The sequence below is a fragment of the Lichenostomus cassidix genome, chromosome W, assembly GCF_008360975.1.
Source record: "Lichenostomus cassidix isolate B80296 chromosome W, HeHo_3.0, whole genome shotgun sequence".
Classification (NCBI taxonomy): domain Eukaryota; kingdom Metazoa; phylum Chordata; class Aves; order Passeriformes; family Meliphagidae; genus Lichenostomus; species Lichenostomus cassidix.
In genome coordinates this window covers 8,888,571-8,904,465 of record NC_139510.1, presented here as the reverse complement: position 1 = coordinate 8,904,465, position 15,895 = coordinate 8,888,571, and the positions used below count along the sequence as shown (strand labels likewise).

At 40.7% G+C, this 15,895-nt stretch overlaps 1 protein-coding gene across 1 annotated transcript in view; it reads left to right on the top strand.

Moving 5' to 3' along the window:
* Window positions 1–15,895, top strand: part of LOC146425456 (microtubule-associated protein 1B-like) — a 110,728-nt gene that overhangs the window by 85,503 nt on the left and 9,330 nt on the right. The window contains exons 4-5 of the mRNA XM_085041557.1: window positions 2,477–2,617; window positions 8,174–14,381. Of these exons, the coding sequence (XP_084897683.1) occupies window positions 2,477–2,617; window positions 8,174–14,381 (6,349 nt within the window). The remainder of the gene's footprint in view (window positions 1–2,476; window positions 2,618–8,173; window positions 14,382–15,895) is intronic.

Genomic DNA, 15,895 nt, shown 5'->3' with positions numbered 1-15,895 from the left:
GCCTTTTGGTATCCAAAGGGGTCGTACAAGAAAGCTGTAGAGTGGCTTTTTACAAGAGCATGAAGTCATAGGACACTACATATGAAATATCATAAAGAGTCTTGGTGAGGTCATAGCAGCCACTGAAGGTCAACCCATCACATTTGCAAAAAGTTTACTCAACCGTACAGAAGTATACTGAATATATGGATTTTTCTTAGCATGCAAGTAAATTTCCCTCTGGAGGGAAATAGTAATTATTACTATCTATAGTGAGGGTAAAATAAAATAAAAAAGATCTAGTTTAAAATATTTAACAGTTATTTCAAAATGCAGAAGTTTATTTCTCCATTGCAAGTTCTTTTGAGCCATCAGGCATCTACATAATTTATTACTGTTTTGAAAAAGGTCTTGGGCTGGTACACTTAAAAAAGTTATAGTGTCCATAGTTAGTGACATCATGGGATATAAATAGTACATGTGACTGTATCTGAGTGCTTGATTAGAATTATGGTGAAGCAGAAACATCCTTTACTTTGTGGGGAATTGAACAGAATGAGAGTCTAAATATGCAATTTTTGTGTGATTTAAGGCTGTTACGTTTTAGTGACATTTTTGTAACTGAATGACAAGTAATGCTGTACACTGAGAAAAGAAAACTGGCCTTCCAAAAACAGACGGACATATTAGCATGTGGGATAGAGTTGACCAAGGCTGTCCTGATACAGTGTTATTAAAATTCAACAAGACTTATGGAAGGAATATATACTTTTTCATTCAAATTTTGTTCTCCTCTGCTCCTTACTCTGTTTTCCCTTGTATCAATACTTTTATTTCCTTGTCAGCTTTCTCTTTTTCACTTGCCATGGTTTTACCCCAACTAGCCACTAAGTACTATGCAGTTGCTTGCACGCTTTGCCCCCACCATGGTAGGATGGGGAGGAGAATCAGGAAAAGAAAAAAAATCATGGGTTCACATAAGAACAGTTTAATGTATGTGTACAACGCGTATACAATTTTATGGACCTTTCAAATTAGCATATCTACCTAAAATCCCCCAATAAGAAACCTAACAAATTAAATAGTTGTCCCCCTATTCTAATTCCCCCCTAAACGAGGCTACTGTCTAGTTTACAAAAACATGTTCCAGAGAGGAGGCCCTATCTAAGGTTGGAGCCTCTAGTTCTGAGATAGTAGGGATGTTTCATCTTCCCCAGAGAACCCCGAACTATGCTAAATATCAGAGTACAAGGGTTATAGACATGTAGGGCTAAGGTACAGGGAGTGAAAGGTACAAGGAATGGGAAAGGGTATAAAATGTATAAAAAGGGTATAAAAAAGGATATAAAGAGAAAAGACAAAAACCATCAGGCATCATGCTAGCACCCCTCTGAACTTCTCTGAGAATTGAAAACTCAATCATTTCATGATCGCTATGCCCAAGACAGCCTCCAACCATCACATCACCCACCAGTCCTTCTGTGTTTATAAGCAGCAAGTCCAGGGAGGTGCCTTCCCTAGCTGGCTCCCTCACCAGCTGTGTCAGCAAGTTTTCTTCCACATACTCCAAGAATCTCCTAGGCTGTTTTCTCTCTGCTGTATTGTATTTCCAGCGGACATCTGGTAAATTGAAGTCTCCCATGAGAACAAGGGCTAGCAATCGTGAGACTTCTCCCAGCTGCTTATAGAATATTTAATCTGCCTCTTCATCCTGGTTGGGTGGTCTATAACAGACTCCCACAAGGATATCTGATGTAGCACGGGCCGGGAGGGCTGCACGAGCCGGCTCCCCCCCGGTCCGGGGTCCCTGGTCCGTGTAATTCCACCGGATCTGGGGCGGGCGGCCCCTGAGGTTCCGCGGCATGGCATCAGTCTCCAAACCACATCAATTCAGGTAGGAAATTAAGTAAGGCGAAGGAAGAACTGGACTCCATCTCTGTTCTGGCAGGGAGGTTTATTTGGGGTAACGGGGAAAAAGGGGTTGCAGGGGAGGAGAAGGGGGGGAGGACAGGCAGGGACAGGATAAGGGCTGCCAGCCCAGAGATGCAAAGACCTCGAGCTGATCCGGACATCGCTTTATAAAGGGAAAAGAAGGGGAGGGACTGTCTCCCCCAGAGCCAGTCCCGGGGAGTCTGAAGGGAAGACAGACATAGGGAATCCACCAATAGATTTTGGGTACAGCAGAATGCATATTTCAAAATGAACCAATGGTATACAAAGCAGAGGGACAAAGGAGCACATGGAATCCCAAAACCCCACATTGCTACAGATATCTGCCTTGTTTGCCTTTCTCCTGATTCTTACCCATAAACACTCAAATCCATTGGTGCCATCTTCAAGCTCCAGACAACACTCTATAACTTGAAAATGTTTTGACAGTTCTATGAAGAATTTAGTGAAAATATGTTTTATATTAGATGAGGTAAACCTTATGTTCTCAGATGAATGTACAAACATGTGGTAACTCCTATTATTGATTTGTTTCTCTCCTCTTTAGGTGCGCTTAATGATCACAGATGCTGCAAGACACAAGCTCCTTGTACTAACTGGACAGTGCTTTGAAAACACAGGAGAACTCATTCTTCAGTCAGGGACCTTCTCCTTCAGTAATTTCATTGAGATCTTCACAGATCAAGAGGTGTGTTCAGAAAAGTGTTTTCCTTATATTGTTATGTGATGCCAAAGGTTTTTAAGAGACTAAAAATGGCCCACTTATTAGAATTAGCATTGGCTAACTAATGCTGATGCTTTTTACTCTTCATTATAGGCTTTCTTTCAAGATATTTAATTTACTTCAGTAAATTTCTTTACAAAGGAATTACATTTTAATTTGGGGAATTAAATTGTAGTTTCAAGAAAGAGAAAACCAAGGAACATTTTGACAATGGAAGGAAACAGTGTTGCATTTAAAATATACAGCTTGTTTATCTAAGGTGTACATACATAGTAGTTGAATTTGACAGCAGGTTCTTGCCTAGTGGCAGTTAAGTAATAAGTAACATGAAATAAGACAGGCTGTTTGTTGGAATGGCTGCAGTTTTTTGCACCACTTGCCTGTTTGGCTCCTTTAGTGTAGCGTTTAAAATTTTGACAGTGAAATCTGTAAATCCTGTGGGATTTACAGAGCAAAAATATAAGAATAAAACATACCAATATTTAATGTTGTTTCTTTCATGACTTGTTATTTTGATGTCTTGCTTATGTGCTGTGTCTGAAAGTTCCTGTAGGACAGGGACCCATAGTAAACAAGCTGTCACACTAATTTGGCTGCTGTGTAAAGTATATGTTTAAATAGTCTATATGGCTGCATCTCTAGGTATTTAGTTCCCAAAATTAAATAGGAGAATTTCAGTGGAGTGAGTTTTGAAAGTTCAGCACTGAAAAAGCAAAGCTTGCATGAGCTCCAGTGTGACCTTGTATCCATTTGGGGACAGGCTTTAGCAGGGCCTGTTGAAATAGGACAAGGTGTAATGTTTTTAAACTAAAAGAGGGTTAATTTAGACTAGATATAAGAAATTTTTTTTTTTTTTTTTTACTATGAGGGTGGTGAAACACTGGAACACTGGAACAGGTTGCCCAGAGAGGTTGTAGACCTTCTACAATAAGGCCACCCACATAGTGGATGAAGGGAAGGTGATGGATGTAGTTTTTCTGGATTTTAGTAAGGCTTTTGATACTGCCCCTCACAGTATCCTTCTGTAAAAATTGCCCAACTATGGGATGAGTTGGCTTACTGTGGGCTGGGGGAAGAACTGGCTGAAGGGCACAGCTCAAAGAGTTGTAGTGAATGGGGCTATATCTGGCTGGTGACCAGTCACTGGTGGTGTTCCTTAGGGCTCAATTCTAGGGCAAATTCTGTTCAATATATTTATTAATTATCTGGATGCAGGAGTTAAATGCACCATTCGCAAATTTGCTGATGATACCAAACTGGGAGGTGCTGTTGACTCTCTTGAGGGACAAGAGGCCTTGCAGAGGAATCTACATAGATCAGAGCATTGGGCAATGAAATTTAACAAGTCCAAATGCTGGATTCTGCACCTGGGATGGAATAATGCCAGACATGAGTATAGATTGTGAGAAGAGTGGCTGGAGAGCAGCCCTGCAGAAAGGGATCTGGGCGTGCTGGTTGAGAGAAGTTTCGCTTTGTTTTTTTGCTTTGCTTTTTTACAGACAAAGCCATGTCTGACATAGGAGTGAGATTTATTTATACTCATATCAAATGGTTTCAATACAACAAAGATAGAAACTATGTATTTTCTGATTTATTTAGTTATTGGTATGATAATTTTTTTAAAGACTACAGCCGTTGCCTTTGTTGCATTTTATTATTGGTAAGTGCTGAAAATAAGTTATGTAACACAAAGAAAGGAAGCAAGACAAACAGAGGACCACAGAGATCTGCTGCAATCAAGCATATTTTTTATGTATCCATTTCTTCTGCTGATTGTTTGTAGTCCAACACTTTACCATTATTCAGCTGCAGCCTAACCTATATTATCTTTATGAAAACTACTCCTATAGCTTGAACTTGCAATTGAGTGTCTGCAAAGAAGGTTGTGGTATTTTGCATTATACCATGTGGGTATATTTTGCATTGAATTTTATGTCTGAATTAATTCTATAAAGTTTATATAATTTGGTGGTCTCTTTGTTAAGAGCAAATAGAACAGAAATGGGCTACATTTAACCTATTTTCCTGTAAAAAAAAAAAAGTCAAATGTGTCTGTGGAATTGGGAGAAGATAAAAAGTATATCATACCTTTTCATGTTTGTGTACTAATGTGGAACCACCAAATATTGGTTTTTAGTTCAGATTGGAATAGAGCAATAACTCTTCATACTGTGGCATAGAACTTTTTGTTTTCTGTGCCTTTATTTCAGTAGATCATTTTAGTACTAGCATGTTGCAGTGTAGGAATGATACTCCCCAATTTAGTGCCCCCACTGAGACTCTCCCAAACCAGACACCACTTGCTCCTCCTCCACCCCCTCCACCCCCATTGAAAGCACAAAAGGCAAAGATCACGGGGTGAAAAAAGAATTTACTGGAAACAGCAATGAGATAAGAAAACTAACAGTAACAGCAAGAATATTAATAACAAAAAACATAAGACAAAGGAACTATTTACACAAAAAACTTCAACAAATACTGACTGGCTCTTCCTGACCGCATTTTTCTCCTGACTGGAAAAAGGTCACCCTCCTACTCTGAAGCTAGAGAGAGTCCCTTTTCCCCACCCCTAGTACGATGTGAGGTGGTATTGAATTACATTAGGGTCTGGCCACGACCCCTCCTGACTACTGTAAAAAATTAACTCTGTCCCGGCTGAAATTAGGACACGTTATCAAACACTGTCAAAATTAATGGAGTTATTCTAGATTTTTACTTTTGTGATCCATGAGTTGAAAATAAAAATAATGACAAGATTGTTTTTAACCATAACACTTTTTTTCTGGGTCTTTCTTTAGCACTGAATTTATATATTTTAATAAGGCTCTATATATAAAGCATTATAAATATATAATATATTGCATAATATGATATATGTATTTTTATAGTTATTTGTCATAGTTTAACCCCAACTGGCAACTAAGCCCCACATTGCGGCTTGCTCATTCCCCTCACAGTAGGATTGGCTGCACAATCAGAGGGGCAAAAATGAGAGGGCTCACGGGTTGAGATAAAGACAGTTTAATAGGAAAAGCAAAAGCCACACATGCAAGCAAAGCAAAATAAAGAATTAGTTCACTGCTTCCCACGGGCAGGCAGGTGTTCAGCCATTTCCAAGAAAGCATGGATCCATCATGAGTAATGGTGACTTGGAAAGACAAACGCCATAACTCTGAACATCCTCCCATTCCTCTTTCCTCCCCTAGCTTTATATGCTGAGCATAACATCATACGGTATGGAATATTCCTTTGGTCAGTTGAAGTCAGCTGTCCCAGCTGTGTCTCCTAGCAACTTCTCATGCACCCACAGCCTACTCATTGATGGTGTGATGGGAGGATCAAAAAAGGCCTTGATTCTGTATAAGCCTAGCTCAGCAATAGCTAAAACATCCCTGTGTTATCAACACTTTTTTTTAGCACAAATCTAAAACACAGGCCTATAATAGCTACTATGAAGAAAATTAAATCTATCCCAGCCAAACCCAGAAAAATAGAACATATATAAATATATTTGCCTCACAATCTCACAAATACAAAACTTGCATCTTTTTTTCATTTTTGATGCAATAAATATTTTTTTTGTGTTCTGGAAAACTATCCTGCAGTCTGGGAGTCAGGAACCAGTCTGCAGAAACAACTGTGGTTTTGTGGAATACATGCTGTGTATGGAAGGAGTGAGGAAGGCAGCTGCTCCAGGATGATGTCAGCCTCCTCTGGGCTGCAGTTATTCTTTCTGCCTGTTAAGAGCATGTGCTGTATCCCTTAGATATTGTCTGGCTCTTCTGAATGGACACGAGCAGCAGGGAGACTCATGAGCCAATGGCAGAGAGTGGCAGCTTTGGCAACATTAGCTTCATAGTCCTCATCCCCTCTAAATTAAAGCTTGTACCGTTGTAGTGGTTTTGCTTAGCCCAGAACATCAGCAAGGTATCTTTAACATCTAAGAGAAATTAAACCCTTCAAAAGCTGTTGTGGTAGGCCTGAAGAAGTGTCTGAAGGGTGGGGAGGGGCACAAAGATGGTTCCTGTGTGTCCTGTGTGAAGGTTCTGGAAGTTTTTCACCAAGTCCAGTAGAGCCAATCTCTGATGGCTCTGAAAGTGATGGACATGCTGCCGGATAAGTGTAAGCCAATTAGAGATGTTAGTTACACCTCTGTGAAAACATATTTAGGAAGAAATCAAAAAAAAGTAATCACGCACTTCTTTTTAGCTAGAGGAGGACAAGAAGGTGAATATGTGAGGGAAAACAACATGGAGACACCAAGGTCAGTGGAGAAGGTGGGGGAGGAGGTGCTCCAGATGCCAGAGCTGAAACCCCTCTGCTAGCTGTGGTGAAGACCATGGGGGAAACAGGTGGTCCTCCTGCAGTCCATGGAGTCCACAGGGGTGCAGAGATCCACCCACAGACTGTGGAGAGGTGCCCATGCTGGAGGAGCAAGTGGATGCCTGGAGGAAGCTGTGATCCAGTGGGAGTCTCATATAAAGACTTAAAGTTGCAAAGGCCTTGCAAGAGAGAGAAAGGCCTTGCTCCTGGGATGGAAGCAGCCTGGCCTCAGCTCGGAAGTCTGCACTCTATGGACAAAAACCTCATGTGGCAGCAGAAATTTGTGTGAGATGCTGCTCATGAGATTGGACCCACGCCAAAGAAGTTCCCAGAGGACTGTCTCTCATGGGAGGGACCCCATGGCTAAGTAGAGGACCCCTCTCCCTGATGGACTGACCAGAGAAAAAACCCCTTACCCTGCCCCCTGCCCATGCTGTTGGTTGGAAGGAGGGAGGGGGGTGAGCAGAGAAGCAGTGTCTGAAGAGGGAGAGGGGTGAGCAAAGAAACAGCGTTTGTAGCAGAAGAATTGTGGTGATGAATGGACTAAGAAAAAAACCCACACCCTGCCCCCTACCCGAGGTGGTGGTTGGAAGGAGGGAGGGGGGTGAGCAGAGAAACAGTGTCTTAAGGAGGGGGGTGAGTGAAGGAACAGTGTCTTAAGAGCTTATTTTTACTTCTCATTAATCCTCCAACTCTGTTAGGTTAATAAATCGCTTTGCAAATTGAAATTTTTCAGCCTGTTCTGCCTTCAGTGCGTCTCTTCCACCACTGCCTTATCTCAACTCATGAGTCCAGTGTGTGTGTGTTTAACAGTTTTTTTCTCCCTCTCCTGCATGTCTGTGGCAGAAGAGAGCAGAGAGAGCAGATGTCGTACGTGCCTGGCATTTAGCCAGGGTCAAACCACGACAGCTGTCGTCCTCTGAAGGGTAGAGGAGGGAGGGGGGAACCTTGGGATACTTTCCTCCTTTAGGTAGCAAGGAAGGGACCTTTCCTCATAAGCTGATCCTTTGTATTTTAAAAAATACAGTAGAAAAGTAATTGTGATAACTGGTTCCTTTAGCTTCTAGGATGGGTACTCAACAGTGCAGAAGTGAATGAAAAAGGTTTTATCTGATCAGGAACTATTATGTTCTAATATTAATTGTAATTTAAAAAATGAATTTATATGCATTTTGTGGTTTTGTTTTACAACCCTAGATTGGTGAATTATTGAGCACCACACACCCTGCCAACAAAGCCAGCTTAACTCTTTTCTGCCCTGAGGAAGGAGAATGGAAAAATTCCAACCTTGACAGACACAACCTTCAAGACTTTATTAACATTAAGCTCAACTCAGCTTCCATATTGCCCAAAATGGAAGGACTCTCTGAATTCACTGAGTATCTGTCAGAATCAGTAGAAGTGCCATCACCCTTTGACATTTTGGAGCCTCCAACTTCAGGAGGCTTCTTGAAACTCTCCAAACCCTGCTGTTATATTTTCCCGGGTGGAAGAGGGGACTCTGCATTGTTTGCAGTGAATGGATTCAGCATGCTTATCAATGGAGGATCTGAAAGAAAATCTTGCTTTTGGAAACTTATCCGGCACTTGGACAGGGTAGATTCCATTCTACTCACTCACATTGGTGATGATAACCTGCCAGGAATCAATAGCATGCTTCAGCGAAAGGTAGCTGAATTAGAAGAAGAACAGTCCCAAGGGTCTACTACCAACAGTGACTGGATGAAAAATCTGATCTCACCTGATTTAGGTGTTGTATTCCTTAATATACCTGAGAACCTGAAGAACCTGGATCCTAACTTTAGAGTAAATAGGAGTGTAGAAGAAGCTTGGTTTACTCTCCAATATTTAAATAAATTGTCTATGAAACCAGAACCTCTTTTCAGAAACATAGGAAATACCACTGACCCCATCATTTTATTTCAGAAAATGGGAGTTGGCAAACTTGAGATGTATGTGCTTAATCCTTTCAAAGATAGCAAAGAGATGCAATATTTTATGCAGCAAAGGAGTGGTACTAGCAAAGATAAAGCTGATTTCCTGCTACCAAATGGCCAAGAACTAGACATTCCATTATCCTGTTTCACCTCTGTCTCATCCCTGATTGTGTGGCATCCAGCTAATCCTGAAGAAAAAATAATCCGAGTTCTGTTTCCTGGAAACAGCACACAATATAATATTCTAGAAGGACTAGAAAAACTCAAACACTTAGACTTTCTTAAACAACCAATGGTTACACAAAAAGACCTAACTAGAAACATTGCTAGTCCAGCTGTGAAACAAGCAAAGTTGAAACAACGAACAGACAGCAAGGAGAGTCTGAAGCCTGCTGCAAAGACACCAAGCAAGTCTGTCAGAAAGGAATCTAAAGAAGAAACACTGGAGCCTGCAAAACCTAGTCCAGCGCCTGAAAAGCATCAGAAATTGGAAAGCAAAGAAAAAGTTCCAGTTAAAAAAGAGAAACCAGCAAAAGGGTACACCAAACCTATAGTGGCAGAAAAAGATGTTAAAAGTAAAGAAGGGCAAAAATCTGAAACTCCTGAAAAACAAGCTACAGACATAAAACCAAAAGTGGCAAAGGACAAGCCAGTGAAAAAGGAAGTCAAAGCAAAACCTGAAGAAAAGAAAGAGGAAAAAAAAAAACCAAAGAAAGAAGTTTCTAAAAAAGAGGAGAAAACACCCATCAAAATAGAGGAAAAACACAAAAAAGAAGAGATCAAGCAAGAAGTTAAAAAAGACGTGAAAAAGGAAGAGAAGAAGGAAACTAAGAAGGAAGTAAAGAAAGAAGCTCCACCAAAGGAAGGTAAAAAAGAAGGTAAAAAAGAAGAGAGGGAAATTAAGAAGGAAGAAAAAGGAATCCAAAAAGACATCAAGAAGGTTCCTAAAGAAACAAAGAAGACATCTGCTCCTTCAACTGAAGTCAAAAAGCCAGCGGCAAAGCCTAAACCGCAAAAGAAAGAGGAACCTACTAAAAAAGAAGCAATATCTGCTGAAAAGCCAAAGGAAAAAGTAAAAATTAAGACTGCCAAGAAGGACAATAAAGTCAGTGGAGCTCAAGCTGCCCTGGCAGCAGTTGGAGCCACTACCACAACTGTAGCAGCTGCAGAAATTGCAGCTAGTGGAAAAGAACTTCAAGTTGAGAGATCCCTTATGTCTTCACCAGAGGATTTAACAAAGGATTTTGAGGAATTAAAAGCTGAAGAAGATGAAACAAAAGAAACGAAACTTCAAGTTGCACTCATAGAGGATGAACTGAAGCTCACTGGCACAGAACAAAAAGAGCCTTTTGAAGTCCAAAAAGAAAAATTAGATAATGAAGGACCTGCCGAGTCCTCTGATGAAGGCATAACTACCACAGAGGCTGAGGGTGAGTGTGAACAAACACCTGAAGAATTGGAACCTGTGGAAAAGCACAGGGTTGATGACCATGAAAAGTTTGAAGATGAGGGAACTGTCTTGGAAGAATTATATGAAGGAGGAAATTATGAGGAAAAGGCAGAGACAGAAGAAGCTGAAGAGCGAGGTGAAGATGAGGAGGTAAAGACACAACTGGTCACCGCAAAACCATATATGAAGAAAGCAAGAAAAATGCAAGAGAATTCAAAAGAAATAATGACTGATATTAAAGCCAAAAAATATATTGAAAAGGCAGATGATGAGGCATCAGATGAACAGGCTGAGGAAGACAGGGAAGAAGCAGTGGAAAAGGCAGAAACTGAAGAGACTGAAGAAGACAAAGATGACAAAGCAAAAGACATTAGAGATGAAGAGGAGAGTGAAAAAATAGAAGCTGAAGAAGATTATGTGATAGCTGTGGTAGACAAAGCTGCAGAAGTTGGTGAAGTTGAAGATAAATATGGCCTACTCATACTTGCAGCGACAAAACACTCAGAGCCTCAGTCTCCAGCAGTTGAACTGGCTTCTTCTATCCATGATGAAACATTACCTCGTGGCTCAGAAAGTGAAGCCACTGTTTCTGATGAAGAAGATAGAGAAGATCCACCTGAGGAATTCACTGCTACTTCAGGTTATACACAGTCTACCATTGAAATATCCAGTGAACCAACTCCAATGGATGAAATGTCTACACCCCGGGATGTCATGAGTGATGAAACTAACAATGAGGAAAGTGAGTCACCTTCTCAAGAGTATATGTACATTACCAAGTATGAGACATCACTGTACTCTCAAGAATTTGCTAGACCTAAACTTTCTCCAATTACAGATGCTTTTAATGGATCATCAGAGGGATCCAAAACAGAGGCCACAGAAGGTAAAGATTATAATGCCTCAGCTTCTACCATCTCACCACCTTCTTCATTAGAGAAAGACAAATTCTGTAAATCTGCATTCCAATATGTATATTGTCAAAAAGGAAGTGAAATTCAAGACACTGACAAATTAGAAATCAAAGAACCCTATCCAGACGATGGTGGAAAACATAGTCCAGCCAAGACCCCAGCTAAGAGTTTGTCCCCTCCTTCAGCTGTTGCCAAAACACCACTGAGTGAATGCAGTGTGAACTTTTCACTTACTCCCAATGAGATCAAAGTCTTGGCTGAGCCTGTCCCCATTGTTACATTGTCTGATGTACATCAAGAAGTTGCCGAAGACCACTGTGCAAGCCCTGAAGATAAAACATTAGAAGTAGCATCTCCCTCACAGTCTGTTGCTAGTAGTGCTGGCCACACACCTCATTATCAATCTCCCACTGATGAAAAATCCAGTCAGCTTCCCTCTGAAACTAGTGAAAAGTCAACAAAAGTTCCTGTTATCTTTGAACTCAGTGAAGACAAAGATAAGTCTGCCAAACCCAGAATAAGCCCTATGGATGAGCCTGTGCCAAATTCAGAATCTCCTATTGAAAAGGTTCTCTCGCCTCTACGGAGTCCACCACTGATAGGTTCAGAGCCAACTTATGATACATTTTTGAGTGCTGATGTAAAGTCTCCCACCAGAGATTATGGAAATCCTTCTGAGGGGAAACCCAAAAAAGAAAAATCACCTGTTCAGATGAACCCAGCTTCTGAAGCCAGCTCTGTTAGCCTTTTCCAAGAAAAACAAGGTAAAAAAAGCATGGAGTTTACAGTAATTAAGGAAGGTTTCAGCCTAGAAAGGAAAATGGAGGATACAGAACCCAGCAGCTCCCAGTCTTCACTGGTCTTGGATGAGCGGAAGTTAACAGGTGATCTCTCACCAACTCAAATAGATATCGGTCAGTTTGGTTCCTTAAAAGAAGACACCAAAATGTCAATTTCAGAAGGCACTGTTTCTGACACATCTGCAACTCCAGTTGATGAAGCTGTAGCAGAAGATACCTATTCCCATATAGAAGGAGTAGCTTCTGTCTCTACAGCATCTGTTGCTACTAGTTCATTTCCAGAACCAACTACTGATGATGTATCTCCTTCTTTGCATGCTGAGGTTGGATCCCCCCACTCTACTGAAGTTGATGATTCCCTTTCAGTGTCAGTTGTACAAACACCAACACTGTTTCAGGAAACAGACATGTCTCCTTCTAAGGAAGAATGCCCAAGACCCATGTCAATTTCTCCACCAGATTTCTCACCTAAAACTACAAAATCAAGAACCCCAGTGCACAATCACAGATCTCCTGAGCAGTCAACTACGTCAGTAGAATTTGGTCATGAGTTCCCTGAACAGGCTTTAACAATGGACTTTAGTAGGCAATCTCCAGACTATCCTACTGTAGGCACGAGTATATACCATATATCTGAAAATGGATTGACAGAAGTAGATTATAGCCCTTCAGATATACAGGAGCCTACTTTTGCATTTAAGACTTCCCCTGTGGAGCAGTCATCTTGCTCTCAGGAGAAGGATATTTCAGAAATTATTTCAGTTTCTCAAATTGAAGCTTCATCCTCGACTTCATCAGCTCATACACATTCCAAGTTAACTTCACCACTGCCAGAAGAAACTTTTTCAGGTGCTGTTCCACCCAGACATATGGCACTACATTCTTCTTTTACTTCAGAAAAGATGCAGAGCCTAGGAGAAAAGCATTCACCAAAGTCTGACCTATCTCCATTAACTCCAAGGGAATCTTCTCTGTACTCTCCTAGTTTTCCAGATTCACTTCTTGCAATCACAGAAGCTGTGTCAGCTAGTCACACATCTTCATTATCTTTGCAAGTGTCCTCTGTCAAAGCATTTGGTTACCAAGAACCCCTAACAAAGCACAATCCAGGACCTTTAATCAGCCCAGAAAAAGAAGATTTAGAGAAAAGCAGCAAGTCACCAGAAGAACTTAGTTCTTCTTACAAGGCCATAGAGAAAACTATTAGGTCACCAGAGGATATTAGCTACTCCTATGAGGCAGTTTCAACATCTAGATCACCTCAGTCCACAGATTATTCCTATGAGATGACAGGGAAAACCATGGGGTCACCAGGAGTCACAGATTATTCCTATGAGATAATTGGGAAAGCTACCAGATCACCTGATGCTATGGATTACTCCTATGAGACAACAGGGAAAGCCACCAACTCACCTGAAGCTACAAGTTACTCATTTGAGACAACTGGGAGAACCACCAGTTCATCCAAAACAACTAGCTATTCCTATGAAGCAAGTGCACATTTTACTCCAGAAAAATCTTTAGCAGAATCCCATCAAGGTGTTAACTTATGCCTTGTGTCCTCCTGTGAATATAAACATCCTAAAACTGAACTTTCACCCTCATTTATCAACCCAAATCCCCTTGAGTGGTTTGCAAGTGAAGAACAGTCTCAATATCAAAAGAAACCATTAACTCAATCTGGGAGAGTTCAGCCACCTTCTGTGGGAAAGCAGCAAGGGCGGCAGTGTGATGAAACCCCTCCCACATCCATGAGTGAGTCTGCCCCATCTCAGACTGATTCAGATGTTCCCCCTGAGACAGAGGAATGCCCTTCCATCACTGCAGATGCTAACATTGATTCTGAAGATGAGTCAGAAACCATTCCGACAGACAAGACAATTACATACAAACAAATTGACCCACCACCTGACCCAATGCAGGATCACAGCCCTTCCCCTAGGCACCCTGATGTCTCCATGGTTGATCCAGAGATTTTGTCCTCTGATCAGAATTTGGGTAAGCCTTTGAAGAAGGACCTCAAAGAAAAGACAAAGACAAAAAAGCAAGGTACTAAGACCAAGTTGTCTTCTCCTGTTAAAAAAAGTGATGTTAAATCAAAACAAATGGCTTCACCGAAACCAGCTGTAAAAGAATCTTTAGACAAAAATTCCAAAACAGTTTCTTCAAAAAAGGAGTCTGTGGAGATAGCAACCAAAACTATTTCTAATCCAGAAGTAAAGTCTCGAGTAGAAGAGAAAGATAAGGACACCAAGAATGCAGCAAATACAACAACGTACAAGTCAGCAAAGACTGCAACCACAGGTAAAGACAGATAGGAATTCCCTTAATGTTAAGATTTTCTTTGTTGTTGCAGTGAAGTTAGGTTGCCTTTATATCAGCTGACAATGTGGTTTGTAGCAACCCCCCAAGGAAATTTCATGTTTTAAATATAAATCTGGTGTATTATAGCTACATTTAAATGAATGAAATTCAGTGAATTATGTTTTGCAATCTGATAAATTTGATGCTTCAGTTTGCTCAGATGCAAAGAATTAGAGAGGGTACATCAAATATAAAGAACTTAATACTGTCTGAATTGTTAACCAACTATTAGAATTAAAAGTACCACTTCTGTAGGTGATGTGAAATCAGTAGTGAAGTAAATTACTTTATTCATTTTAAGAATCATATAGGCATAATGTTCTTAACATAAAGTAATGCAATTCAATATTGTGAGAGGTATAGGTACAATTAGACATTGGATGCTTTTATTACTTTGGTGGATTAATTTTTAAAATAGTATTTAAAAAAAATTATAACAGTAGCAAGAGCACTTTCAGTGAGCTGAACTTCCCAGGTGGACAGGAGAAAAAATCAGATGGAAAACAACTCGTAGGTTTAGATATGGCAGTTTACTAAAGTGTGCATGTGCACAAGCAAAGAGAAAAAATGAGTTTATTTTCTACTTCCCATCAGCAAGCAATGTTCATCCACTTCCTGGGAAGCAGGGCTTCAGCACATGTAGCAGTTGGTCCAGAAGACAAACATTGTAGAATAATGAATGCCCCCCCCCCATTCCTCCTCTCTCCCTTAGCTTTTATATCTGAGCTGACATCAGATGGTATGGAGTATCCCATTGTGCAAGGGACATCCTCTGGATCTTTAGGGATGTTATCACTTTTTAGATCACTATGAAGCACAGATAGACTCCACAACTCAGAAAGTTATGAGGTAGATATGCTTTTTATTCCAGCTGGGGTGCATGGGGGGTAGCCCCTCCAAAGGCATGCACACAGTCAGTAGCACTTCACTTGGTTTATATCAGGTTACAGGTTACATATGCATGAAGTTACACAATGCCCCTATACATATACATTATGTATCCCCGCTTCGTATTATAATGAGTTCAAAGTTCATTTAAATATGCTCGTGCAGGCACAGTGTCAATTAATTAAGTCACTGGTCTTCAAGGGGCATATGATAAAGTAACCGGAGTATTCCTCGGGATGAACTCTTCACCCTGTTTTCTTGCACATGCTTCCTTGGTTTTTGGTCTAAGTCCAAACCTTGGAGCTGACTTGAGCTAGCTCTGGGGTCTGAGAGCAGGATGTTCAGTCACAGTGGGTGATTTTTATCAATTATTTGGCCTTCTTTTCTGTATCCTCCCTTCTGCTAGGCAGGCACAAAATCATTAAGCAAATGATATATTATTTTCAACTAGCAGCTCCTAGTAAATCATTATCCAACCTCTGGCCTCTTAAATCAGTTCCAAAAGATTATTATTCAGCTTCTAGCCCCCTAAATTAGTAACTTCTAGCCCCCCTAAATTAGCTATA